The sequence below is a fragment of the Manacus vitellinus genome, unplaced genomic scaffold (assembly GCF_001715985.3).
Source record: "Manacus vitellinus isolate BGI_N305 unplaced genomic scaffold, ASM171598v3 scaffold_4_pilon, whole genome shotgun sequence".
Taxonomy (NCBI): Eukaryota; Metazoa; Chordata; class Aves; order Passeriformes; family Pipridae; genus Manacus; species Manacus vitellinus.
In genome coordinates, this window is record NW_021940604.1 from 5307978 (window position 1) to 5335892 (window position 27915).

General features: G+C 40.0%; 1 protein-coding gene across 6 annotated transcripts in view; it reads left to right on the forward strand.

Moving 5' to 3' along the window:
* The window catches only part of TIAM2 (T cell lymphoma invasion and metastasis 2), a 186382-nt gene that overhangs the window by 70121 nt on the left and 88346 nt on the right, over nt 1-27915 (forward strand). For 4 of the 6 annotated variants that reach the window (XM_018077894.2, XM_018077891.2, XM_018077895.2 and 1 more), the window contains 2 exons: nt 24881-24989; nt 26049-27251. In XM_018077894.2, the coding sequence (XP_017933383.1) occupies nt 26055-27251 (1197 nt within the window). In that variant the 5' untranslated portion in view covers nt 24881-24989; nt 26049-26054. Of the gene's footprint in view, nt 1-24880; nt 24990-26015; nt 27252-27915 lie in introns of all 6 variants that reach the window. The other 2 variants (XM_018077892.2, XM_029962699.1) reach the window with 2 other exon arrangements.

Below are 27915 nucleotides of genomic sequence, written 5' to 3' on the forward strand. Positions count from 1 at the left end.
TGACTGGCCGTGCTTACAGTCTCTATTTGCAGACCTTGCAGCTCAAATGCTTTGCTCCAAAAGCTATACATGGATGAAGGGCAATTATGCTCAGCAATTTTGGTTAATTTTTACTTGGAATAATAATATTTTTATTTCCTTAGTTCTGGCAGGTTCATTGTTGTGTAAATGCTGGTGTACATGCTTCACTGTAAATGGAATTGGTACCTAGGGTTTTAAGATGGAGCCCTTGAATGTTCTTTTCTCTACTGCTGTGGTATCTCATCTGTAGTTGAGTAGTTAGCTTCACTGTGAAAATTTTTTTCATCTAGAAAGTTAATTTGCAAGTAGCAGTGCCATAAATTGATTATATCCCTTGCTGTATAAAAAGATATAAAGGGACTGTACCCTGCCCTTGGGAGGCTTGTGTGCAGTCTTTCCTTCTCTTTTCAAAATTGGGTTTATTCTGGTCTGGAGCAATGACAAAAATAAGTGTTAGTCTTCTTTTCAGGTGGATACAAGATTGTTCAGAGTTAAATGGCATTGCATATAACTGCTTTGTGAGAGAAACAGCCTTGGAAAAGGAGAGTTTTGGAGTTGCCTTCTCATGCCATGCCCGTGCAAAGAGGCCCTCATCTGAGTGCGGCTATTGTATGAGCACGAAGCAGTAAATGGCATTTGGTCTGATTCTTATTATGCATTCTCATTACCTTCATGTGTGGCCTGGGAGGGAAGTGGGAAGGGAGGGCAGAGGAAACAAACCCACTTACCTCCCTGGTGGTAAACCAGAGTTTTAAATGTGAACTGATTTAGGATAGGACAAAAACAGACCAGCGTCTGGTGTGTCTGACTGCAGGCTTTTTCTGTGTCCAAAATCCTGTACATTTGTGGAAACTGGGCTTCATCAACATGGGAGGGTTTAGAGTGATTTGTGCTGTCATGCTAAGGGTCACTTATGTATGGTAGTAGTGAGTGTGTTAAGCTAAGTTTGTACTGGGTACAAATTATCCTCCTAGAGCTGGGTTGGTTCTCCATGGTTAGTTACCATGCAAAATTCTGTTTTGTAACTGAGAAGCTGTCATCATAGTTGTCTTTTGTTTTTGTTTTTGTTTTTATTTTTTTGCATATCAGTAAGTTACATTATAAGGAATCATTCCTATTTATACATTTGACCTAATTTTAGCAAATTGTTAATTTGGCACTTTTGTGTATACATTTACATCTGACGTTTTCATGGCTTCCTAATCTGTTAGTTGAGTCAAGTTCTGGTTTTTTGTGATTTTTTTGGTTTTTTTTTTTGAGATTTGAGTTATATATAAAATGGATAAACGATATATTCATTTTATTTTGTTGGCCAGAATGCCTTTAATGTGGTGGCTAAAAGAGGGGAACAGAGAAAGTTTAAAAAAATTTGTAGTTATTTAACTGAGCTGGCAGAAGTTAGTTCAAAAGATACGTGGAAGTGTGGTTCTGTTACCCTCCTTCCTAACCCCTTCCACACCACCTAATCAGGCTGCTGCCAGTGGGGAGAGAAGCTAGAAATCTGCAGAGCCCTAGCCTTCCAGTCCCACTATACACAGAAACTAGGAGAAGTCCTAGCCTCCAGCCCCTTATGAAAAGAGAAATTATAAGTATGGAGACAACTAAATGATACCTGGAAGCCACATGATGTTGACCAAAGAGGAATTTATTGTGGAAGAAAAGGAGCAAGTGATGAGTGATGAATATTTGATGAGTATTTGAGGACAGAGCTGAGTAAAAAGGTTAAAATTTGCTAGGCAGAAGATGTTTTTAAAATAAATAAAAAGGAGGCACACTAAGATATGTGGTCTGAACACCAGAGGTGTTGTTTTTTGGATTTTTTAGTAATATAATGTTGGCAAAATTGTCTTAAGTGCTCTGGAGTCCCCCTGCTCTACAGGTGTTTGTTGAAAACTTAATGAACACTGAGCAGTCCATGAATTTTGTCCAGGTCTTGACAACAATTTTATGGACTGATTAATGACCTGTGTTACTGTAGATGCAGGTTTCCTCTTCCATCTGCTGGTGGTGTAAGTAAAACTTGCAGATATGGCTTTTGCAAAACAAACAAATGAACAAACCAAAACAAAAAACAAACTACCCCCAAACCCAGAGATGCCTTCTCTTAAGGAACAGCTTCAGAAGGGAAAGCAAAATGGAGAACTTTCCTCCCAAAAGCTGAAGAGGGAAGAATATGTAAGTTATAGGATCTATAGGGTAATGTCTTGTGGCCCTTAAGAGCTACTTTTCTTGAGTGCTTAAAGCAGGAAAAAGCAGAGTAGATGACTCCCAGTGAACCAGCAGAGGAAGGAGAGCTGTGCTACTTATTTTAACTCTTGGTTAGGCAAATAGGATTAGCTATGGGGTTTTGAAATGATCAGATCTGAATTTTACTTTAATGTAAGTAGGACCATATGTCTTTGGGGAACCCCATCTGGTTTCAGGCATTTTTAGTGGGAAAATGAGACAATTTCGATACTTTTGTCATCTGTTGTGGGATTTTCTGGGATGAGTTGGGGGTTGCCACAATTTCAATTTGTTCAGTTCATGAAGATCATGCTGAATTAATATTCTGTGAGTGAAATGTTTTGGTTTTGTTTTCCCACTTGTCAGCTTTACACTGTCTTTTCTAAGGGGACAGAGTCAGCTTGAAAATAGAATGTTCTAGCAAAGACAAAGGAGACCTTTTAGTCCATCTCTTCACTTAGCCTTCATTGTCTTCAGAAAAATCTGGTGTGACCATCTTTTTGGAAGGAAATAGGTGTGGTGGTGGTAAATAATGTAGCCAACTTACATAAGTCATGAAATCTTCCATGTGTTCTTGAAACACATTTCTCAGCTCCCCTGTGTTCCAGGGTTGCTTCATCTAATATACAGAGAAAGCGGAGAAACAGATGAAACTCTATGAAATAGCTGAATGAAACTCAGCAAAACAGCTTGGTTGTCCTTTTCTCCAGTGTTTCCTTTTGCTTCAGAATAATTGCATAGATTTAATTGAAGTTACTCCTGATGTAATGACAATCTGGCATTGTTATGGTTGTCTGTCCTACAGGTAGACTTGTAGATTTTAACAGCCAATTTGCTTTAAAATACAGCAAAAGTGATTTTAATTTTTTTAAGAATAACATAGTATTCATTTAAAATGAAAATCTTACATATGACCTCATGGTTTAGACTTAGCAAACATGAATTCATGAACTTTGCATTTAGTTTTTCTGAGAAGAGGTTTATCTTTTTGCTGTCTTAGCCCTCAGTTCTGCTGTTGACCTGAAGCCTGCAGGATAAAGTTACTGTTTCATCTCTCACCTCGTTTGGATCCTAAATGGCTACATCACCTCATAGAGTACAAAATAGCCATATGAAACACAAAAAACAATACTGAGAGAGACTTGTATTATAAGGGAAAGTGAAAGGACCTGGTGCTTCTAGTCCCCAGGGATGGGAGAGGAAAAAGCAATACAATGGCTGAGCAGTACAAGCCAAGCACAGGAAGAAAGTTGCTGTTTATTGGCTTCTGAAGAGTACCTACATAAAGCTTGGTGTAGTATGAAAAATGCAATAATACAGAAAGAAAGGAAAAATTAATAGTTCTAGATACAAATCTGTGCATAGCAGAAAAGCCACACAGTGCTTTTCTCCAGGGAAATTGCATTTCCTGGTTAGTAAATGGTACTTTTGGGATCATCAGAAATTCTGTTTCACAGAGTAATGACACAGTGTGTGTTTCTTAGTCCATGTTGTACACTTGCCAGAAATGCCATCCTCTGAGTCTGTGCTCTGAACTCAGGTTTTTATTTAACACAGTATTTTCAAAAGACTACTCTCCCTGATGATCATACTTGTGACAAGCTTGATTATAACTTTTTCTTATTTTCTCAACCAATAAGAATAAATGACAGCGGCATGGCCAGATCTGCTGTTTCCACTCCATTTTTGAACAAAAACTGATTAAAACAGGGAACATCTTTCATGATCCTTTTATCTTGTGCATTCATTTATGCTAATACGAACCAGGGGAACAGTGCTACATACTATGACAGGTTAAATTTGATGCTCAGCCTGCACTTGCAGAATAAGAGATAGTCTTCTGTAGACAGTGCTTCAAAGGGAGATGGATTTCTTCAGAGGAAAAAGTTTGATCTGTAATTCTGTCCTTAGCAAATACACATGCATCCATTTGTGTTTGTTCATAACTTCTTGTATTTCAGAGCCAAGGAGAGAAAGATATTTTGCCTATTACTGCCAAAGAATGAGCTACATGTAAATAGAGTAGCTGCTTTCTTTCATCCATCATCTATAATGGCCATACAGAAACCTGTAGAAAGCAGACATGAAAAAGGGCACCAGATGTTGGTAAGCTAGTGAGCTACATGTACTAGCTTTGGTTCACAGTGACACTGGGATTCTCTCCATATCAAGGCAGAGGGGCTTTGGCCTGGAGGGGAGCTTGGCAGCACAGCTCTTGGCCAGAAAGCTCTAGTCAGACTCCTGCTGTGGGGCTTGCTGGCATCTCCATTTTCCCATAAGCCTGTGGCTAGCAAATGGTCATGGGCATTTGGCTTAAGGGCTTCTCAGCCTCTGCTGCCAGAAAGTGTGAAGAGGAGTTTTTGGTTCCCTTCCTTTGCTTGCAGGTTTCTGTGAATACTTCTGAACCTCACCTCTTCTGCAGTAACAGTTTTTTTAAGCAATAGTAGCAAAAAAACCCACAAAAAAACCCCAACAAAAAAACCCAAAACACCAGACAAGCAGTCCTCCTGCTTATCTCTATCTCTAAACTCTGATGAGGCCATACCTGGAATACTGTGTCCACATTTAGGCTCTTCAGTACAAAAGAGAATAGAGGTACTGGGGAGAGACTGGAACACGTCTTGGATGAGGAAAGCTGAGAGCTGGGATGGTTCAGTCTGGAGAAGAGAAGACTTAGGGAGATCTCCTTAATGTGTAGAAATACCTGAAGGGAAGATGCAAAGAAGATGGAGTCAGACTCTTTTCAGTGGTGCCTGGTGTCAGGACCAGAGGCAATGGGCACAAACAGAAGCCACAGGAGGTTCCCTCTGATAATCCAGAAGCACTTTTTTTTACAGTGAGGTATGACCATTGATTAATTGACTGTTCTCATTTACTAGTAATGGAATTGCTCACAGTTTAAATCATTTATTTGCGTGCACCTTGGCAAAGTAACAAGGAACAAACTCAAAAATGTTTGCAATTCTACAAGGGTCACTGCTGAGTTTTCACTTTTGTTCATGTTGAGGTGTTAGCTTTTTTGCTGTAACAGCTACAAACTTTATAACTGAAACTGACCTAGTTTATTAAAAGCACTGTACTGTTGCCACACTATTGTAGTTTTGCTCAGTTCTTCAAATGCTGGTGGCCCTAACAAGTGTCCCCACTAGAGAAGGCTTGTTCCTGTCAGGGACATTGAGCAGTGACAGTTTATCTTAACATCATAAATACATACCACCGCATGGAAAATGAGGTGCTCTACATGTGTTTCTCTGTGTGTGTGTTCATTTATCAGTTTCATAGTTACCATCCATAGTAGTTTGTTGTTGAAAAATGGTAAGTTACCAGAAAATGTTGCAGATTTTTATATGGACTTCCCCCCCCCCTAAAATCTCACATTTCAAGAAAAGAATTTTATCAAACACGTGATTTTTGAAACTTTTTCAACCACCTCCACTCACTAAAAGTAGCAATTTGACCAGATTAAAATATTACACTGGAAGCACTTCGAAAATGTAGAGCTTAAGTGCAAACTAGACTGTAGATTTGATTTATTCCAGATTCAAAACCTTGAGATCCAGACATTCCTAGTTTTTGAATATTATTCAAAATCTAAGTCCAGACATGAATCTTGCATTGGAAGATTGACCAATTTATATACATCTCTGGAGGATATTTAACAAGGTTTGATTGGACCTGGAAGGTAATGTCTACTTAATATTTTTGATGAGTAGTGATGAGTAGATGAGGAGTTAAGGATTTCCTGGCGGTGGTCCTGAGGTCATCTTGCATTTCACAAACACAGCCTGCAAGAAGACATTGCAGAGTGTCTCATATATTGCAAAACTGATAAACTCAGTATGTAGTGAGTGTCTCGGGTGAACAGAGTATTCTTTTTCTGTATTTAGGAGAGTTAAACAAAACGATAGGTTGCTTAATGTAAAATTTTCTTGATTTTATTTTTTATTTATTTTTTCTGCAAATTTGAGATAAAAAAGATGCAATAATCTGAATTTAAACTTGTCTTAATATGTTGTCTTAGTGTACCTTGCCAGCCTACCATAAAGTCAAGAATAAAACACCTAAAGTTAGGCATATTCTAAGGACCATTCTGAAATGAAAAGCGGTGACTTCATCCTCTGGGTACTTTCACTGCTTTTGACCTGATCCAAAGCCCCAGAGAATTCAGTAGTTGACTTGGTTTGGGCTCTGTCTGAGCAATGTGATTATGTCAGCAATAATATTTCAGGGAGCTGAAAAAGCAGCTTGATAAGGAGGGAGAGAGCAGGCAGGACTCAGAAATCACTGCCACAGAGCAGACTGTTCACACAGGCATGAGTGTTGTTTAGGGAGCACTGAGCACTTCAGAAAAATGGATCTGCTGCAGCAAGTTGCTTAGGGATACTGAAGTCAAAGAGCATCCAAACATTGCTTTGTGAGTTGCCTTTACTGCAGATAATGTTTCGTTATATTTGGAGAAATGCTATAGAATTCCCCCTTGGGCCTCATGGAAAAACTGAACCAACAGGAACGTTAGTTGTAACCCCCTTCTCAGATGCCAGGAAAGAGGAAAGAGTTCTCTGCCATAACGTAACAAGTTGTCCTGTTGAGGTCAAGAACATTTTTTACTTCCATGATCTCTCTACCTCAGACAAGGAGAAAGGAACTTAAATTAATTACAGAAAATAGAAAACACAAAATGCTGATGCTCTGCTTGTTAATTCACATAAAACTGGGATACACATGGAGAAAGGCTTGTGTCTTTCCTGCAGGCTTCACGGTTGCAGGGAAAAGGCCCTTGCTCTGTGCCTGGAAGATGGATGAAAGTAGGGTGACTGTGCCTGGCTGACTTCACTCTCAGGAATGCAAAAGAGACTGGGCTAGGACCAAGGTATGCAGAATTTTACAATGACCCAGACATTATGAACTTCTGCACATTGGGGTATTAAGGATTACATCCTTAAGTGGCTTAGCTTTGAAGGCAGTAAGTATGGGCAAAGAGGGCCCCAGAAACCCCTGGTCCCTGATTCTCTTTTGTCCCTGAGCTGGGAATTAAGTCTGGCTCTGCTGACCACCACGCAGCTCAGACTGGAAGTGGGAAAGGATGCCCAGTACACAGCAAGGGAAAGAGGAAATCCCTGACCACATGACTTTGTGCAGATGGTCTAAGGCTTCTCGCATAATCCTATGCTTTTGTTTCTTGGGAGAGACCCCACCTCTCCTTTGCCTGAGTGTAAGCATGTGTAGGAGGCTCAGTGGGGGAATCTTGCTGATTTAATCATTCCTTACATGTTGTTTGCCTGTGTATGGGACAATTGAGCCTGTAACAATCCATCTTGCACGCTCTCAAATAGGAAAATGCTACGTATGATCTAAGCTGCATGCTGAAATGTGGTTATTGGAAATGAATTTTATGGCTGAATAGGCCAGCATCATGTTGTCTCTTTGCTTTTTTTGGGCTTTTAGTTGTTTAATTACAATGTCATGCCGGCAAAATATTTTATGATTTTTCATTTAGCTCGCTGACTTAATCTTCTGCTTCTGGAAATGTTTACACGCAGATGACAAAATAAAGATTTTGTAAGTAAACTGGTGGCTTACTTTTTGCTCATGTTAACTGAAAGGCTTATCTTTGTGGCATCTTTTTAAAGAATAAGAAAGAAATTTTCTGAACTCCTATTATAAGCGTTAAGGTAATTAATTTTGCAGTTTCTTATTCATATTGTGGTTGCTGAGAAACAGAAGTAATAATATTAATTTGGAAGTGTTCTCCTTCCATTTGTCCTTCCATCAAATTGGCAGTTCCTGATTGTTGTGTTCCGTATGGTACTCTACCAAATATTTACATGTCTTCCCTTATAGCTTTTGAATGTATTTGTAAATCTCTTTCTTTGCACACATGGTCTGTGTTTTGGTGAAAGAGGTCTATTGAAGGCATTCCTAATTACTGCAGTAGCATTCCTTACAAAATTTACGTGAGAAGCTCTGTTCAGATCTTAGGGTTTTGAAGAGATTCCAGATTTTAGAGGTCACCTAATGCTGTGAAGAAAATAAGACAGTCCTGTTGATTGTAAGATTGCTTCACTTTTTCCCACAATGAGGAAGGCTAGTATTAGGTGAGATAATTACTGCTGCAGAGCATGTTTGGTTGCTGTTAAGTGACTGAGAAATAATCCATCATAAGTAAAGCTGCTGTTACTAGCAGCATTTGCCTTCATTTCTATGTGTATAAGAAATGGGAACATGTTTGAACGATTTGGCTCTTTAGGTATGAGTGTCTTTTGCCTGTAACTTCTGTGCTGTGCTACAGTAGTTTGTTTATACCTGTCATCTATCATATGGCAGATGAGAAGGAAAAAATCAATACATAGCTATTTTACCTCCCACTAACTTACCATATGTTGAGATGCTTACTGTTGCTCACTTAGCAGTCAGGCTTCAAACTGTGTGTTTCAACTTTCTCTTTAATGTAATTTACTTCTCTACTTAGTTTGGTAGGTGTAGTGCTCATCAGCAAGACATATCCTCTTTGTTCAAACTGTGGTTTTTAAAAAAATGTGGGGATGATGTATCATGGTGCTTATATTTGTGGAACCTGGCGCCCTCCATCTTTTGTTGTATGGTGGGGATAATAGAAACCTCTTGCCTACTTAACTCATGTGATTAAAATGGGACACATTGTGAAGTTCTCCTCAATTAGCATGATCGGCTCCCGGGGAGCTGATTGGGGTGGTTCGAATTTTCCTCTCTAACGAGTAGGAAGAGTCTTTTGAGAATTGCTAAATAATTCAGACCATTAGGAACCTGTCAACTTAAACAATGCCCCTTCTGACCAGAAAAATGGTTGTGAGCGGTTGGACACCCTGGCAGATGTTGAACTTGTTCTCATTGTTCGCTCTGCTTCAGGCAAATAGCTTTGCAGCAGCTTGCAGTATTTCTGCATCACTCTGTTCAGGCGGTGCGTGCTGGTGTAAGCAACACATGTTGGACAGACTTCATCTAGCTTTTATACCCCAGTATTTCTTTTAGTTAATTTAATGATACTGTAATAAGCTGCTAATATTGCCATTTACCACTTTTAGTACATTTGCCAGCCAGATCTAATGAAAAGCCACAATCAAGACTTAAAAAAAAAAAAAAGCGAACAACCTCCCCTCCCCAAATTTGACTTTTTTAATATTCCTTTTGTTGTGTTAATTTCTTATTTTTCATTTTGAAGTGCTTCTCTACAAAAAGAATGATTAGAGGTATTGTTAAGCAGAATTTTCTATATACTCATCTAACACTAGGATCTGAAACTTTTTGGGAAACATTCATGTCTTGAAAAATCCTATAAAATCATATGCATATGCAGGACTACTTTAAATTCATTATGCAACAAGAGTTATTTCATATGCCTTTTGCTTCATGCAATTGAAGCAAACAGTTTTGACAATTTTCCTAGAAACCTTGCCATAATTCTCCTTCTGTAACATTTATTTATGTCTGCAGATTTTTCTAATTTCATTGATGAACCAATGATCAGTATTTTAAAGAAAAATTGTTTAATAAGTTGGTTGGAAAACAACTTCTTAAAGCTTCCTGTCCCCCCGGTAACTGTTTGCACTTTTGTCTTGAATGGGTGATGGCAAATAGTTGATCTTGCACAAGCAATTAGCTGGTCTGTTGGATCAGTTAATGGAACAAGCAATGGTAGTAATGCAATGAGAAGTAACATGTGTTCTTTGTAAATATTTATGTTGTAAGATCTAGTATATTGTTGTGACAAATGACTCCGCCTTCAAATATTTTTACATGTTTAATAGGCAAGCTTTTTTTAATGGCATGTGAGAAGGCTTCAGTTCTCATTTTTCAACCTAATGCATTCAGAAAACCTTTCCACTCTTATTTTTATGAGATTTGTCCAGGTTTTGAATTTTTGTTCCTACAAAGTAACAATCCCAAACTGAGAACATTTTTACATGTATCTATTGCAGTAAAAGAACTTTTAATTATAGCTCAGAAGATACAACTACCTGGTTAACTAAAATTTGTTGCTGTCCTCTGTGTATTGAAAGTGTATTGCTGAAGTAGTGCTTATCAAAAAAAGATGCATCAGCTCTGCTCTATTGATATTGAAAGTATTTCCCATCTTGATCTTGTGTATCAGTACTTCTCTCTTTGTGTTTCAAAAGTGAAGCTTTTACCATAAGTTCTGAAGAAAAAAGACTTAAAAAGTATGAGTCTCTGAGGCTGTGCAGGACGAGCCTGTCCATGATGTAGGTGCCACTGCTGTTGAGGGCAGCCTTGTTCTCTGGGATTAACTGTTGTGAGTGCCTTGTTGGTTTCAGATGTTGCAATGAGAACCCTGGCAAAACAACCTCTCTTTTTTTTTTGCTGAGCGTGACATTATATGGTATGGGATATCCTTTTTATCTGTTGGGATCAGCTGCCCCAGCTGTGTCCTCTTGCCCACCCCAGCCTTCTCACTGACGGGACAGAGTGAGAAATGCAGAAATCCTTGATGCTGTGAAGGCACTGTTCAGCAGCAGTGAAAACAATGGTGTGCTATTATCACTATTTTGGTCACAAATCCAAAACACTGCAACATAGGGCTTACTATGAAGAAAATTAGCTCCATCCCAGCCAGTCCCAGTACTGGCTTAGTGATGGATCATTGCAGGCCAGGCTTCTTGCATCCAGCGTGCAAGTCACTGAAACTGAGGAGATAGATTTGCTGCATAGTTGTTTTTTTTTTCTCTGCTAACTTCCCATTTTTCAGTAATCCTTATGCCACCTGCCTTGCCATCATGTGATCATGCTTTATCTTTCTTCATTTAATTCTACTGAAATTAATAAGACAGGCACTATAGGCAGTTTGATTCCCCAACTATTCTCTGTAACACTTGAAAATAGATCATAACCACAAATAGTAAGCCCTTGTTGGCAGCAGTGCTAAAGAACCATGCAACATAAAAGTAAAGGAAAAATTTCATCTTGCTTTAAACATTAAATGTGGCTAATTGCATGCCTTAAATGTTAGTGGATTCTCCCTGTTTTGGACACGAGGAAAACCCATTTGAGGGGAGCACAAGGTGTGTGTGGAGAGTGTAGAGCAGTTCCTCTCCCCTGCAGAGTTGGACAAGGGCACAGACTCCACAGGGAGGTGAGGATGGGGAGAATCCCTTTGATTTGTTTTGTTACAGCATTTCACAGTGAGAACAGGAGATTCTGCCAGAAAGATAGTAGGCACTAAGGGCTTTGTTAGTCTCTGTGATAACTGAGAGTACATGTACATCACATTTTCATTGTTTAACATCTATTCTGACCTGTAGCCAGAGCTGTTAGACTTGTGTTGATGCTGTCATTTGGTAAATGAAATGACCTGCTTTCTGGCAAGCAGGAATGGGCTAACACACAGGCTCGTTTACTCTTTCCCCAAACTCCTCTGAATCAGAATTAAGTAATTAATGACTTCCACTGGTTTTGTCCTTTTGTGTTTGACAAACATTTTGAGAGGAGACTAGGAAGCTGAGTGCATGAGCACTGGTTTGCAGAAAGTTGAGTTCTCAGATATTGAATTGACATCTTCTAGAGGAATTTAATGGGGTGTAAGGTTTGCCTTCACTACTTGCTCAATGGGAGACCACTGTGTTTCTTGTGCAGTTCCCCTTCAAGGCAAAAATACCAAGAATGGACCTTAAGTACAGTTTAATGAGAATATTTCTTTAGCAGATGTTGCATGATTCAGATGTTTTAGTCATGAGATAAACAAGGCTTTGAAACTCATCTCTGGTTATTATCTTGTTGACAATAACATGCAATTATTTTTTAGCATTAGTTACACTTAGTATAGCACAGCTTCCCAGCTTTCTTGAGAGCTCCATTAGAGGTTTCTGATTTGAGAAACCAAATTTCTTACTTCAAACTTCTTTAATTCCTACACAGATCCTGTTCCAAAGAGCATGGGAACATGTTTTGGATTTCATGGGAAGACTCTGTACTCATCTACCAGTCTGGTTAAGCTACTGATATCTTTCCACATGTACCCATCCAGCACCCATCTGTGGAGCATTAGTCGAGGGACCTTATGGACCAGGGATTTTCACACAGCTCAGCTGTATCAGTGTTAAGTGAGCTAGGCAGGAGAGGGCCAGAGGCAAAACGACGAACTGATCTTTCAGAAATAGACTGAACTGTGTCTAGCAAAACATATTTTATAGGGGTGGCATATGTGTATAAAAGTAAGCTGACTTTAGGGAAAGAGGTGTGTCATTATCTCAGCATGAATACTGGGAATATGTGCATTTTCTGTGTTTTTCTTCATGGATCTCTATTGCTTAGGAAACAAAACCATGGTGACGATGTGATGTCCTAGCACTTTCAAAGTAAAATCTAAGTTTTTTTAATGTAAAAGTGGTATAAAAGGTAGGTTAAATAGCTGTCTTTTTGAGAATTCATTTCTCTTCATCTATAAAAATAAGTTAGGGGCTTTAAAACATCTTTTTGGAGGGAGAGAAATGAACTCTGAAAATTAATACACAACTTTATTTTTAATTCCATTGAGGACTTCTCTGCACAAACTACAGTTTGTTTTTACTGCAAAACAGATGTTAAGAGCCATTAAACTAGCAGAGGCATACATTAACACAAGCTATGGAGTTTCCTCTTGCTGTATTGAAATACCCTTTAATTTCCTGTGTGACGTAGCAGCTCTCTAGAAAATAAGGATAATGGCACCCTTCTCTTTCCCAGTGATGTTGTGATGATGATACATTTGTGGAAGATTGTGAGGCACACAAATACTTCACATAGTAATAAGAGATTAATTTATTGTTTTCACCATGGGGCTTGCCTACTCTTTGTTTATCTCCAGAGAATATCTCATCAGGTTGTCCCAAGTTGCTAATGACAAGGCAGTGGGTGAGAAAAGGGGGACAAAGTAGATGTGGAGACTCAGTTTTGGGGATGTAGTAAAGAAGGATCCTCATATTGTAACCCACAAGCTAGACTGTACCAAATAAATCAAGTAGAAGTCAGAAAAGTATGCCTTCAACATGCAATGTCAGTCATCATCATGGCTAAGCTTCATGAATGAAGATTTGGGAAGGGCTCTACCTGCATTTGTTACAAGTGCGCTGGTGGCTGAAAAGGCCAATACGAGATAGGAACGTCCAGTTGCAAAAGGCACAGCAGAAAGACTCCTTAGGTGGTATATTCTGCAAGACATGATTCTTTCTGCGTTGTCTTTTCTCCTCGAGAGTGATCCTGCGTGCTTTCTCAAAAGCATCAGCAGCGTTATAGATGGTGTGTCTCCAGACCTCCCGATTGGAGGCCAGAGTAGACCAGTTATATTGATCAATCTGGCCAAGGCTGAGATGTTGTCTCAGGGAGTCCTTGTATCTTCTCTTTGGGGCTCCTCTCTTGCGGCAGCCGGTGGCAAGTTCACCATAAAGCAAGATCTTAGGGAGGCGGTGGTCCTATGCAATGTCAGTATGCTAAAAGTAATCAGTTAAGTATATTAGAGGTGAAATTTTGAAAATAAAATTTATTTGAAGATAAAAGAACTTGGGGGTATCAACTGGAGTCTTGAGACCAAATTTAATGAATGTTGATTGCCTTGTTACAAAAAGTGGGAATGCATCAATGGAACTGGCTGATAAAAAGTGAAAGACATAGTGAATACACAGGTGGATTAGAAATAATGTAGTAAATAGCTGAATGACCCCCAAGACTGGAATGATCAGATACAGTGAACTTGAAGAAGGATAAAGTACTGGGTTGAGTGCTTTGCACTGATAGCAAGAATGCCTATTCACATTTGGGAGTAACTCTGGAAATGGAAGTGAAAGGGAATGGACAGCTTTATTACCTGTTACTGGAAGATTGTGAGGCATTAATGTGATTCACCTGGGTCGAAGGTTATGTTGGTCCAGATATTTTTAATTGAATTGAGGAAGAGTCATTGTCATTGAAAAGGATGCTGGAGAGGCATCTTTGGGAATAGTATTTATACTTCTGAACATTCATCTTTAAGAAAGATAAATTCAACAGAATAGGTGATGATGAACTGGTTGGATACTAATTTTATCTAAGGAATCATTTGAACATGTTTTAATGACCTAAGAGATGAATTTGTGGGGAAAATGCAGTACTCTGTGTGAGAAGGGGGGTAGGACCAGAGGCCAACTGTTGCTCCCCAGAGAGACCTGGTACTTTGACTCGTGAGCTGTCATTGCTTCCATGTTAGTCCCAGAACTTGGATCTGGCCTGTTAGTGAAATGATTGGACCACAGCAGTGCTAAGGGAAGAGAATATAACCGTACCGGGAAAATGAAAAAGAAAATAGTCTGCTTTGCACAGAGAGTAAAGTTGTTTCCAGAACAAGCGGATGTGAAGCCCCTGGATGTATTTTCAGTTTTGGAATTAGCAGTATGGGCATAAGTCATGTTCTGCTGTATTAGGTTTTACAAAAACTGGCCTGTGGAACTCGCTTGTGGAAAACTTAATGGAGGTCAGTAAAATTCAAAGAAGGATTTAACCTTTGCTGTGATGAGGGGAGCGTATTCAGTGCTATTATTGTCGACCTGTGAAGTTTGAGAAGAGATCCGAGTTGTTGCTATCCAGTGGAAGAGTTAGGTATAACTGGGCTTTGGAGATGAAATAAAATTTTGTTCTGAATTACTCCAAAGCTGCTAGGTTCTGAAGTTTCCTATGTAATGAGTCAGGATAGTGGACACAGTGGAACAGGGGTCCACTTTTAGGTGGCAATTCCTCTGTTACTGTGCAAATCATTATTTCATTTTTGTGGACATACATAATGATTTTGGGCTTTTGTGGGTCACTAATGATTTTTATTATAGTGTTCATGTGTTTCTTTTCAACTGAACACGTCATCTGCAGTGTAACTTGGCTGTATTTTCACGCTTGGCACTTGAATGTAACTGTGCAATTTTATTAGAATATTTGAATAAATGCCTTGTTTTTTGGCCGAGTTTGTTCACCAACTGTTGCTGCGATCAGTGAAGTGTTGAACTTTTCTGATAATAAAGCAATTGTGCATGCACCTAACTACAGATTTAACAGCTTAACTCTGTATATTGAAACTTGGGGATTCCATTTGCAAGTAAAGAGACATATTTTATCTGCGGTCAGTTATTAGAAAACAATTCTTTCCACGGGAAAGTATAAATGTCTGACAAAAGAAAGTAGTAAGGAAGAGAGCACCAGAATTTACGGTTGTATACATGATGCTGTTGTGTAGAGTTGTTGAACACAACAGAGAGCTGCTCTTGAGAGTGGGTTTTCATAACTACAACATTCCCGCTGTGGTTGGAGGAATTACATTTTTGCCAGGGTGTCTCACTCAAGGATGTTGGGGATACTCACTCCCTCCTAGCAAGCTTGGAGGGAAAGAAGAAAAAAAAAAGCCCGGGGAAAAAACCCCACACACAAAGGAAAAAAAGAAAAAAGAAAAAAAAAGGAAAAAAAAAAGAGGAGGAGACCCTGGAGCTACCCTCAGGCAGGCAAACCCTTTGCCACTGAGCAGCCTTCCAAGCAGCTTTTCTGTGGAAGCAGCTTGGAGGCTGAGGAATGTGGGGTCAGACAAGAGCTCAGTCACGGTGTATTCCCCGGCGGCTGCCCGGCATGGTGGCAGGCCGGCCCGCGTAATCGTTTCAGACGGAAAACCGTGGAAAACCACTCTCTGGTTAAGTCTGCATCATGCTGTTCCACCAATGGAAAAAATTGAACTGGAGGAGGGTGTGTAGCCTGCAGACAAAAATACATCCAGCCTCGCGCAGGATCTGTTTTTAGTTCCTAACGGCTCAGCGTTTTGAAGTGTTAGGCACAGTTTCCTGGCATGCCCAGGGCAGGGACAGTCCGTGTGTCTGCGTGTCCGTATTCCCGTGGCAAGACTTGGGGCAGCCGGGAGTCAGCGCCCCATTCAGCCGGAGTCAGCGCTCGGGGAGGGTAAGTAGGAGCGGGAAGTGGAACTGGAGACGGGGAGGGGGATGTTGGGGGAGAACAGTCAGTTCTCTGCTCACCGGCTGCCAGCCAGACTTGGAGCACTGAAAGAAAAGCGGAGAAGGACTTGGGAAGCCTCTGAAAACGGAGGGCAGAGCGGGCCGCTGCGATGCCAGGACTCGCAGCCCCTGTGCTGCCTCTGCTATCAGTGGCTGCACTCAAGATGAATGGTTTTCCTCTAGAAAAGAGTTCTTGGTGGTTATCTGTCAAACTCCATTAGCCTGAATTGCTAAATAAACCAGTGCTGGGATTATTTTACAGTTCTGCAATGACAGGGCTGGATTTTTTTTTGAGGCAAAGTATGAGAAAGTATGATAGTACTATGGTTTCTGTAATGTTAAAGTGACCCTTCCAATACAGTATCTTGAATAATCCCTCAGAATCTTTTATTTTTTTTTTATTATTCTGTCTATTCTTGGTAATAGTTAAAGTGATTTATGACAAATAGTGTAGCCAAGCAAGGGTGTTATGATGGCGTAGTGTTAGAGGAAAAGTTTCAGTCAACATTACTACCAATACTGAACTGGGATGCTATGGAAAACCAAAGCTTCTGTATCTGGCAGAGGTAGGTCCTGCACAGGTTATCATCTTTCTATGTAGATTTTCAATACATAACTGTACACCACTTGTGAAAATGCTACGTTCTGTGGCACAGACAAAATAAAAAAGAGGCAAATGCCCAAGAAATGGAGAAGTGTCTTTCACCCCTTCCCCCTTTCGGGTTTGTGGGTTTTTTTTTGTTTTGTTTTCCTTTCTTTGTTTGATTGGTTTTTGTTGTTGTTGTTGTGTTTTTGTTTGTTGTTTGTTTGTTTGTTTTGGGGGGTGTTTGTTTTTGTGAGTTTTTTTGGGGTTTTTTTGTTGTTTTTGTTTGGTTGGTTTTTGTTTTGATTTTTGTTTGGTTTTGGTTTTTTGTTTTGGTTAGGTTTGGGGGGAGTTTTGTTTGTTTTGTTTTGTTTTTTAACAGGAGTGATTAATTGCTTGTGCAATGCAATGAAAGTTTGCAGCTTTGTTTATCCTTGTTGCTGATGTGGTCACTGAGTTAATTTTGTACACTGGTGACTTCATTCTGGTAATCATACATTTCTTTCCCTTTAGGGTGAATGATTTGATAATGTTATTCAATATATAGCAAGTTATAATTTGGAAGAAAAGGCTGGAATTTTTTTTATCTGATCACCTTCAATGGGAGAAGGGTATCCATGTACCATGGAGGAGAGGACCCTCTGAATAGGGCACTCTGTAGTTCTGAAGCTGCAAAGCAAATTTTTTAGTGGGGAAACATAATCCTCAGTGTACTCTTATTGTTCTTTTAATGTGTGAGTAATATGCTGGTACTACAGGGGTACAGGAAAGGAAGCCTTAAGCTGTGTTACTGCTGTAGAGCTCTTGGTATGCAAAAATCAAGATCTGCTTTCAATTTTCCAAGGAACTGTGTCTCAAGTTTACTTTCGGTGTCTAAATCCTAGATCCTCTGTCCTCTTCAGGAAGTCTCAGAGCCAAAGGTAGGAAAGCATTTACTTTGGAATCGACACCCTCGAGTGTTTATGAATGTGGAAACTGAGAGTAGAAAAGACCATCCCAAACATGATGCGGTTTCCCCCTCCCACTTGTGGAGTGGACTGTGTAATAGGTGACAGGCAGGAAGTCCAACCCCTGTCCCTCAGCCTGAAACACACTGTTCTGCCAGTTGCTAATGGAAGTTTTTCTCTGGTGTCATGGGTTAATAGTTGGTCCGATAGACTTGGAATGTGTTATGCCAAAAAGAACCTTTGTGGGCAGAATATGTTGATGTTCCTGTCTTGGATTGTTCATCCTTTCTGCTATTTGCTTCTTGTTTTGGTAGGGTCTGTGGGGCTACTCAAGATATGGCGTTTTGAGCTGTATCCTAGTCCAAAAATAACCTTGTCCTACCTTCACCAAAGCTGATGTTTGGGTGGGTATGCATGAGAGAATATCCCCATAGCTACATGCCAAGTATGGTTGTATTTGATATGATGAGGTGGTTACTACCAGAAAAGACAAGAAAGGAGAAAGGTAGATGTTCTTGGCAGAGCTTTGGGAATCCTGGTTTGACCAGAAAGCCCCAGTCTCCCCTCCTGTTGTTATCATAAGTGAGAGGGCTGAGGCAGAGACCTCTTCAGGAGTTTGTCTAGGTGAAGACTGCAGATTTGAGCTCAGTCTCCAAAGTGTTGTTACTCCACAGCTCAGGGTGGGCAGTGATGCTGGAGCCCAGTTGTGGCTCCTTTCAGGCGCACCATCCTCCCCATCTGAGGCCTCAGGCCTTGAAATCCCTTGAAAGCACCGTGTTAATCTGCATCAGGACCTGCCAGTATGCTTACAGCTGGAGTAGGTTGAGAAGAAAAGACCTTTCAGATCACTGAGTTCATTTCCCCTTCAAGGGCAGGAAATAGACCCTTTGACATATCAACTCTAACTACTGCAGCTACTGCATTGAGCAGAGATGTCAGCTGGCACTCCTGGTGTTGTGTGGTTTTTGTTTTTTGTTTTTTTTTTGTTTTTTAACAAGCTTAATAGCTTTTATTTAAATGGATGTCCACTTTAGCCATTGTGTATAAATTCAATAACATTTACAAATGGTGAAATTTGTTTTTGCTGCCAAAGAAAAATAAGACCCTAGAGATTTAGATTGTATCAGCACTGGTGTAATATGATAAGGATCTTCAGGCTTGACTCAACCTTCCATATTGCACTAACTTGAAAGCTATAAGGCTTAATTTAATTAAGCTGCCAGTATCTTGGACCCAGAAGAACTGGGTTGAGTAAAAGAAGGAATCACATCCCAGGTACGGGATGTGTAATTCCATTGTGATATAACTATGATGCAGTATAGACCTGTTGGAATTAATGTTATTTTAAGAAAAGTAACCAGAAAAGGAGATTGTCCTTTTCTTGCTTCAAATGTGAAATTAGAAGTCCATATGCAATGTACTTATGAGTCACAGCATGAAAAGAATTGTCTGGGGTCATAATGGCTACTTATGTTTAATGAGAAAAACGATTGGCTTTAATTTGATCTGTAAGCTACCAAACAGTTTCTAATACTGGAAGCTAGAACTCTATAGAGACTAATGAGTCAGTGAGGAATTCTGTCTTTAAACTGAATTTTTAAGGCAAAATAGTCCTTTTTTATTTTTTTTTAAATACAGGCATACTTGTGGTGTTTTGGTTTTTCATTCTTTGAATACAGTGATATATAATGCAAAGTATCTTGCCAAGAATACCACAGTATAATTATTATGGTATATTTTTATAATAGGAATGTGATTGAGATTGCAGGAATAAGAAATCTGCTTCTGATTTGTAGAAGCGTGTAACCAAACTGCGTAGTTCTAAAACATACAGTAAATTGTTTCCAGTAAGAAACTCCACATTTAATCCAGCTACAGTGTTGTGCTAACCTGCCCCCCTCATTAATTTCACATATCCGTCCATACACAGTCATGCAGGAAGGGGAGGGCAGGTTCACATTCTAGCATTATGTATTACTTTCAGATTAAAAGCCAGAGTAGATTAAAAGTTAATTAAAGCTTCAAACCTGTAATTCTGTATCCTTATAAGAATTCACAAAGCACAGTGATTCTTTTGAAAACTTCTGAACACATTAGTATCTGAAAGTTAGTTATATACAATTTCAAAGACTTTGTAAACCATATAAAATTGACAGTGTTTTAACCGTTAGGTGAAAGAGGATGTAAAAGTAGTTTGAGAGAAAGGGTAGGAATTGCTCAGGCAATTAAAACAAACAAAAAAACAACACAAAAGGCTTTTCCTGATGTGAAAACCCACTAGCATAGTTGATGTACATCAAAACATGCAACATTTCTAACTTGATCTGCCATTAAAAGAAAACAAGTTGGTAATTTCATATTAACGAGGTGATTCTCTGTTTTCTCTTTTTTATTACTTTGAAATACTTTCAGATTCTCCACTACCTCAGCTCCTCTAATCCTGATGACAGTCTCTTGTGGTGCACTTATGAGCCATGCACTCAGGGCAACTGCGTATGTAAAGACTCTGGCACTGTGTTTTCTCCTCTCCATGCCTTCCTGCTCCACGTGCGCAGTCCAGAGGTGCCATCACGGCCCTGCTCTGTGGTTGGGAGTCTTTACCTGCCCTTATAGAAATACAATTTTTAAACACAGCAGAAAGCACATGACTCCTCTTGCTTCATCACTGGAGAGTAGTTGATGAGATACACTCTGCCCTTAATATAGAAAGGGCCTTTGGAAAAGTAATTATGTCACTGCAGAGTGAGTTGAAGCTCTGCCTTTCTTTGACAGATGTTTATACCCATGTGGATGGCTGTGAGGGACTGTACCCAGTGGCAGGTACTCCTGGTAGGAGTCCTATCCCCTCTTGAAAGGAACTGCCCTGGTACAGGTAACAATCCTCTTGTTGGTGAAGAAAGTCTGAAGAGGTTGTGACACGTGGTTGCTGCTACAAGTGAAAAATAAAATACTTGGCTAGTTTCTTTCTTTCTTTCTTTCTTTCCTCCCTCAAGAAAAGGCTTTCTTAAAACATTTAAACTGTGTCCTGGTGTGTCATTGTGAAGAACTGAGAAGATGGGGGTTGGTCTCTTCTCCCAGGTAACAGAGGAAATGGCCTCAGGTTGTGCCAAGGGAAGTTTAGATTAGATATTGGAAAAAAAATGCTTCATTTGAAAGGTTGGTCGGGCATTGGAATAGGCTGCCCAGGGAAGTGATGGGATCACCATCCCTGGAAGTTCTCAAAAGGTATGTGGGTGTGACATTATGGTTTACTGGTGGACTTGTCAGTGCTGGGTTAACAGTTCAGCTCCATGATCTTAGAGAGATTTTCCAACCTTTGTGATTCTATGTGGATCTTATTTTATAGGGACAAGGCAGCTAGCTCTAGCTATTACTTACTTTTTTAACTCTTAATCTAGCTATTCTTTTAAATGCCTTTTCCTTGTTAATGATAGGAAGTTTTAAATTTAACCTCTTCTACTGTGCATGAAGATTTTTGTTCCTGATAGCACTGGAGACTCTCATGAGTTCCTGCATTTCTTAATGAGCCTTCACTCAGTGGTGCCTGTTTGATGGGATGATGTTATCCTCCTCTAGACCAATCCATTCTGTTCTCTTTTTTTTTTCTTTTTGTCATTGTTTTTGCCACTTTTGCATGGATGCCGTGTTTAGTAAAGTAAGAATCAACTTCCCTGTAAGTCTTCAGTAGTTTTGTGAGGAAGTTCAGCAGGGATTAAATGGTTAATCGTAGATCACTTATTATTCAACTGCCAGTGAAGATTGGTTTTAACCAGCCATCCAGAGGAATTAAAGACATCAAAATACATCAGAGAGAGAACTTCGGTACATGTGTTTGTCTCATGAGGGTAACTTTGTGATCCAGGCTAAAGTTTAACCTTGCTAGGATTGACGTTAGTTGAGCTTCTCTAATGTCCTGGATGGTGAGTCTCAGTCAGGGAAATCTGATGAACCTCCCTAGGAAGGGCATAGACTCTTCTCTTTTAGTGACTGGTATATGACCACTGTCCGATGCTGACTGTGGCTGTGGAACATTCAACCTGGCTCTGTGCTTGCTTCCCATCTAGAAGCTTGACATTTTCTGACCTGTAGTTTTAGAAAGTCTCAGCCTGGTTAGTGTGACTGTATGGGAAGCAGATGTCTGACAGTAGCAAAACTGTGTTTGGTATGTGTTCCTGCTGTAGCAGATGAAAGCAGTGCAGGAGCCCATATCCCTTTACTCAGATCTTCCACCAATTCATAATGCAATATTTCTTAGTTATATCTCATATGCAAACGTAGTACTGGGATATTATTGTTCTGATTCACTTTTGCTTGCAATATGGTTAGTGAGTCAAGTTTGTACACCTCTGAGAGATTAAGACTGGAAAGGAAAGTACCCCTGCAACTGCTGAGCACTACTTGTATGTGTGCTTACCTTAATCTTAGAAAGTAATTTTCTCATCTAGCTTTCATAAAGCAGCCTAGCTGTGGTGGTAATAATTAGGGAGTATAGGTGGCAGGCGCTTCTCCGGAATGCCTGAGCTCATGTGTTTATTTTTGGAAGTAAAAAAAATCTGGGAGAACATTTCCCCAAGGTGGGGAAATGCATTTTTAGCTCTAGGGTTATGACTGGTGTTAATGGTTGGGTGTGGTGGGGATGGTGGGGTTCCCGGATTAGTATGTTTGCATAGCTGGATTTTTTTGAATGTGTCAAGGGGAACCAGGGTGAAGACTGAAAACTTCTTTTTTAAGGAATGTGGTTATAATTGAAAGCAAATACACTCTTAATAGTCATCTTCGGGCACAGTGAACTGCTTTCTAATTATGCTGATTATAATTGCTGAAAATATTCATAGAAACTGGTTTTGCTCACAAGAAGTATTCATCCCTCTGCATAGGAAGCAAGAAAAGCACCTTGTCTTCTGCAGTGATAGGTTGCTGTGAGAAAAATAGTGGAAGCTGAACTCTGTGCCCTGCACTGTAATTTCCAGGGCTTCCACAGATCAGTAGTGTAAAACACCATGAGTGTTTGGAGTGAGCACAGCCAGAGTTTGTACATGACCACCACCCAGACCCTGTGTCACACTGCCTTTGGGTATAAGCTGGCTTGCTCTGCTCCTGCTTCACCAATTGGAATTAGCAGAAATAAAATTGTTTCACACAAATGTGAAGCAAGCAAAAGGCATGACAGCTGATTTCCAGGGTGATGGTCTTTGTGCAGCTTCATAGATGCCCCCATGGGCTATCGCAGCATGCGCGGATGTTGAGACTATCATAGCTTTTTGGATGGCCGGAATGCTGAGGAAAATCCCTTGGGGCTATTTCTATGGGATTTATTGACTGTTCTGTTGTAGTGCAGACTGATTCCTGCACAGACTGAGACACTGTTTTGTAGACATTGTACCCTGAGATAAATTTATTCGTTCATCCATTATGTGGCCTGTATATGGGATCAGACGTGTACAATGGACCCTGGTAGCAGCAGCTCAAGCCTTAATGAATTGAATGTCTGTCTTTTGAGTTTCACAACAGCAGCTTGCTTACTACCTACTCTGTTAAAAGGATTACCTAACCATTGCACAATCACTATGGAGACCAGATGGTCTTTTTGCCTGTTTCTTTAGACAAATTGTGTTTAGTGTTTCCTTATGAATAGATATAAGCCCTTCAAAGCCCCCTTGTTGAATGTACTTTCTGCTCCCAGATGAAGAATTCTGAACATAAACTCATTGCTTGTTTGTGGTCTGTACCTCTTAGATATAGGAACGCAGTTTTGCTGGGTGTTCGCAGTTTGTTCAGCAGCTTGGAGCTTAGGAAGTTTGTGTGTTTTCTTCTGTTAACCTTGAATCAATAGTCTTTTGTTCAATCAAAGTTGTATATGACACTTTAAAAACTGTTTACATAAAGGAGTGCACTTAGCAGCATAGGCAAATCAATCCTGCAAGGCAAGCGTGTCATAAATAGCAACCTTCCAAATTGTTGGAGAGAATAAGCAAATTAAACAGATTTTTTTGAATGTAAAATGAAAGTTCTGAGGCTGATCTGTTTTATCAAATATCTTCGTGATAACAGCTGTGAATTTATCTTTATAGGTCTGTAGCACCTCTATCATGATATTCTTTTCTAAGTAATTTATTTACTAACCTTTTTCTAGGCTTGCTGTTAAGACTGTTTTTGGTTCTAGTTTGCAACCTTTACCTTTGTTTTTGGTAAGGTTAGCAAAATACCTAGGTTACCAGTGAATTAATTTAAATATCTTCAAGTTTCTTATACAGTGAATAGCCACAAAAAGAGCAAAATCCAGCATGTTCAAATCAAGTGGGTACTCAATTGAAAATGATGAAGAGTAGCCATGGAATTTAGACAGAAAAGAATAATTTTGGTGGTAGTGTATTAAGAATGGTTTCTAGCTGTAATGCATTTTCCAAAACTGAGTCTAAGATGTTGTACAACTTCTTTCCTACTAATGTTTCAATCCCTACATTGCTGGTGTGTTCTGTGATCCAGCTTTGGTTCTTTTGCTGTGAGTTGCAGCCTTTGTGTGCCAAGTAAAGAGCCAATACTTTCAGAGTGTTAGGAAGAACTTGAGTCTTGTTACCTTTGAGTGTGTGCAATGCTTGGTGCTACCTTCTTCTTGTTTTACTGGCAGATTTACTTAAAATCAGAAGAAACCTAAAGAGGGAGGTTGCTGGATGGCTGCTGGAGTGAATTGCATGGTGGCCTTTTGCTGCAAAGGTCATAGTTGGAATCCAGGCATGGGGAAGGATAAACAGATGCTGTAGGACATTGCTCTGATCAGTTTGGTCCACATTGTAATGGATCACTGCGCAATCCTGCCAACTGTAATTGGTCTTCCAAAACGAAAACTGGAGGGGGCTCAAAGTTTATCTTTACTTGTCAGTGAGAGGGGAGAAAGAAAGAATTAGAAAATAAGACACTTAGTGACTTATTTGTACTAATTCAATTCCAATTGTTAAAGTATGTTTATAAAAATGTGTATCTTAAGTCCAGGAGTCCCCTTCACCAGCCTTCTCCGTTTGTAAACTCTGATTTTTTTTCTTATTCATTTTGCTTACAGTTGGAGTAAAATGTAAGTTCTATTTGACCAAAAACCTTTTTTTTGTCTGTTTGGTGTTTTCTAGGAAGGCTGCATGCAACTCATCCTGGGTTTGGCAAGCATAGTAAATGGCCACGTAGACAATGCAGAGCATGCTAACTGCTAACCGCGCCCATGTTTGAGTGATCCTACAGGTTTGCTCTTTGTTTTATACTATACTTTTAATCTGTAAGTGCTCAGGGCTAGAAGTAGGGATGTCAAAACATATACAAACCCTAGAAGATAAGAAGACTGTGCTTTCACTGTGGCTTATTTTGATGAAATTTTAGTGAGGTGGCAATGTATTCTCCTACGGGTGATAGTCTGAGATCCAATGTGTAAAGCAGCATAGTGCCAATGGAAAAAGTACATTAATGTTGTTTCTGTAAATTGCGAACAGTGGAGATTCACTCCGAGTAACAAAAGGAACAGAACAATTTTTTTACTTTAGGGTGCACTTCATGTAGGTTTGAAATCTTCAGTCACCTCACTGGGGCAATGTAACTGCTCCACTGTGTACCATTCACTGTGAATTCTGTGAAAAACTGAAGAGCATTTTACTAAGTGAACTATCGAACTGCACTGTGCTGAATGAACATAATGCAGTTTTGTGCTGTAGTGGAAGATGAGGCTATTTGCTAGCTGAGTTATTTTTTGTTTGATTTTTGGCGGTTTTTTTTTCCTTTCTCCTAGATTAACTCCATTTAAACACAAAGCTGGGGTTTAGTGAACATTTTGTTGAGGCAACACTTGGTTGCACAGAAATCAGTCAAGCTAAAACTGCAATGGGCTTTCCTCCTGGCAGAAGGGATTTCTCTGAAAGTACAGTTCACTCTACATCTAAGTTATTATTATCTTGCTGTCTCCCTTTCATTATGCCGTTGTTCTTGGGAGCCAGAGATTTTGTAAGTTAGAAGGATGTTGCCAAGTGTGTGGGTGGAGAAAGGTGTTGACATGATTTCAATGGAGTTAGATTCCAGCATTATAACAGCAGGGTAATGAACCATACAGAGAATAGACTTTCCTAGGCTGCCCTTAAAATAAGTTCAGTTATGAATTTAATGTTGTAAATGGCTATTTAATGGCTTTTTTTGAAACAATTGTTTCATATCATTTTTTAAATAGACGTTTTCCTGTGTAAAGGGTAAAAATGGTCTGTTATTTTTTGCTCTGTCTTCTAGCCATTGTTTCTAATGAAACTCTTCTTAGTTTAGTGGAAAATGGGGAATTCAGAAAGCCAATACAGTCTTCAGGGATCAAAAAGTCATGCTGCTGCTACAGCTGGTGCCAAGCAGAAGCCTTGCTCTCTGAAAATTCGCAGCATTCATGCTAAAGATGAAAAGTCTTGCTCTGTGCATGGATGGGGACATACCAGCAGTGGCTCAAACTACAAATCAAGGTCCCTTGCCAGAAGCTGCCTTTCACACTTCAAGAGTAGTCAGCCTTATTCATCCAGACTTAGTGACACTGTGATGAAGGTCCCCAAAAGCAATGCCCATGCCAAACACAGGACAAATGCCTCAGGGGACTACTGCCAAGGAAATAATGCAATGTTTTTGCCGGAGAATGGTTTCCACTATATTGGCCTTCAAGCTGGAAGTAATCATGCTGCCTCTCGAGAATGCAATGGCCACATTTTAAATTGCTATGGAAAGAATGAGAGTCTTGCATCAACCTCCCCATCAGAGGACAGGAAGAGTCCAAAAGTTCTCATTAAAACACTGGGGAAGCTGGACGGGTGCCTGAGGGTCGAGTTTCACAACAGCAACAACAGCAAGGTACCGACAGAGGAGTCCAGTGGACCAGTGCAGTTGCTGAGGTATTCACCTGCCTTGGAATCTAAGCCAAATAACCTGCTGGATGTCAGGAGGAACTCCAGTGCAGACTGTTCTTCAAGCCATCGTCTGTCACCTACTGATTCAAGGCTTCGATCTAGTAAAGGAAGCTCCCTCAGCTCCGAGTCTTCATGGTATGACTCTCTCTGGGGAAATGCTGGGGACATTAATGAGCTGGATGGTTCGTATTTGACCAGGAGCACTCCGGATACAAGCATTCGAGCCAGTTTCCCAGCAAGCGAAAACAAGAAGTCCTTCAACCAAAGTTCATCTCTTTCCTCACTTCGAGATCTCTATAAGGATACAAATTTGGAAAGCACTCCTCCACCTGGGATCAGGCTGTCTGATGAGTATATTGGCACTCCTGGAAGCCTGAGCAACCGTGTCTCATTTGCCTCAGACATTGATGTTCCCTCCAGGGTAGAGCAGGGAAGTCCTGCACGTTACACCTCCTACACACTCCCATGCAGGAAGTCTAAGCCTCTCAGTGAAGATGCATCCAAGAAGGATACATTAAAAAACCGAATGCGACGCATCAGTGACTGGACAGGAAGTCTGTCAAGGAAGAAAAGGAAGCTGCAGGTATGTACAAACCCCAGCCTAAGTGTCTGAAAATTGGTTTGTAGATTCCTCTTATAAACATAGTGATTGCATCATGTTTGTCTTTCTTGCAGGATAATTACTTGCTTATCTCTTTTAGTACTTTGCGGAATTCTGAAAAGTACTGCATCCCTGGTGCTGTCTGAAGTGTCAACAGCAAGAAAAGATATATGTTTCTGTGTGCAATTTTCCCTTCTTAAGTTAACTCCAATCTTTGCAGCCTAATGTCTCAGTGAATTTGCTTTTGAAATCATTGCATTACTTAAAAAGTGACTTGGGAGTTTTTAAGACTTCTTTTTGTTTCAACTATGAAAATATAATGCTATATATATGTGCTATGAATCAGCATACATTGTCTAAAGAGTGTAGAAGGAGTAGTAGAAAGAGGACATTGTAACTATCTTTGCAGATATTCTCTGTCTGTGTAACTGGCTTCACCACTCACTGTGATTTCACTATTGGTCTGTCTCTAGCAAGGCAAGCAACTGTATTGACCAGAGCTGCTGGTTCTGCCTCCACCTCTTCTGAAGACATTGCATGGAGCAACCTCCTCCTCCCTGTGTGTCAGCTTAGTTAGCCACATGGAAAAGCTTGAGCTGCCATCTGGCTCACTGGGAGATGGTAGTGTGAAGAAGGAGATGGGAAG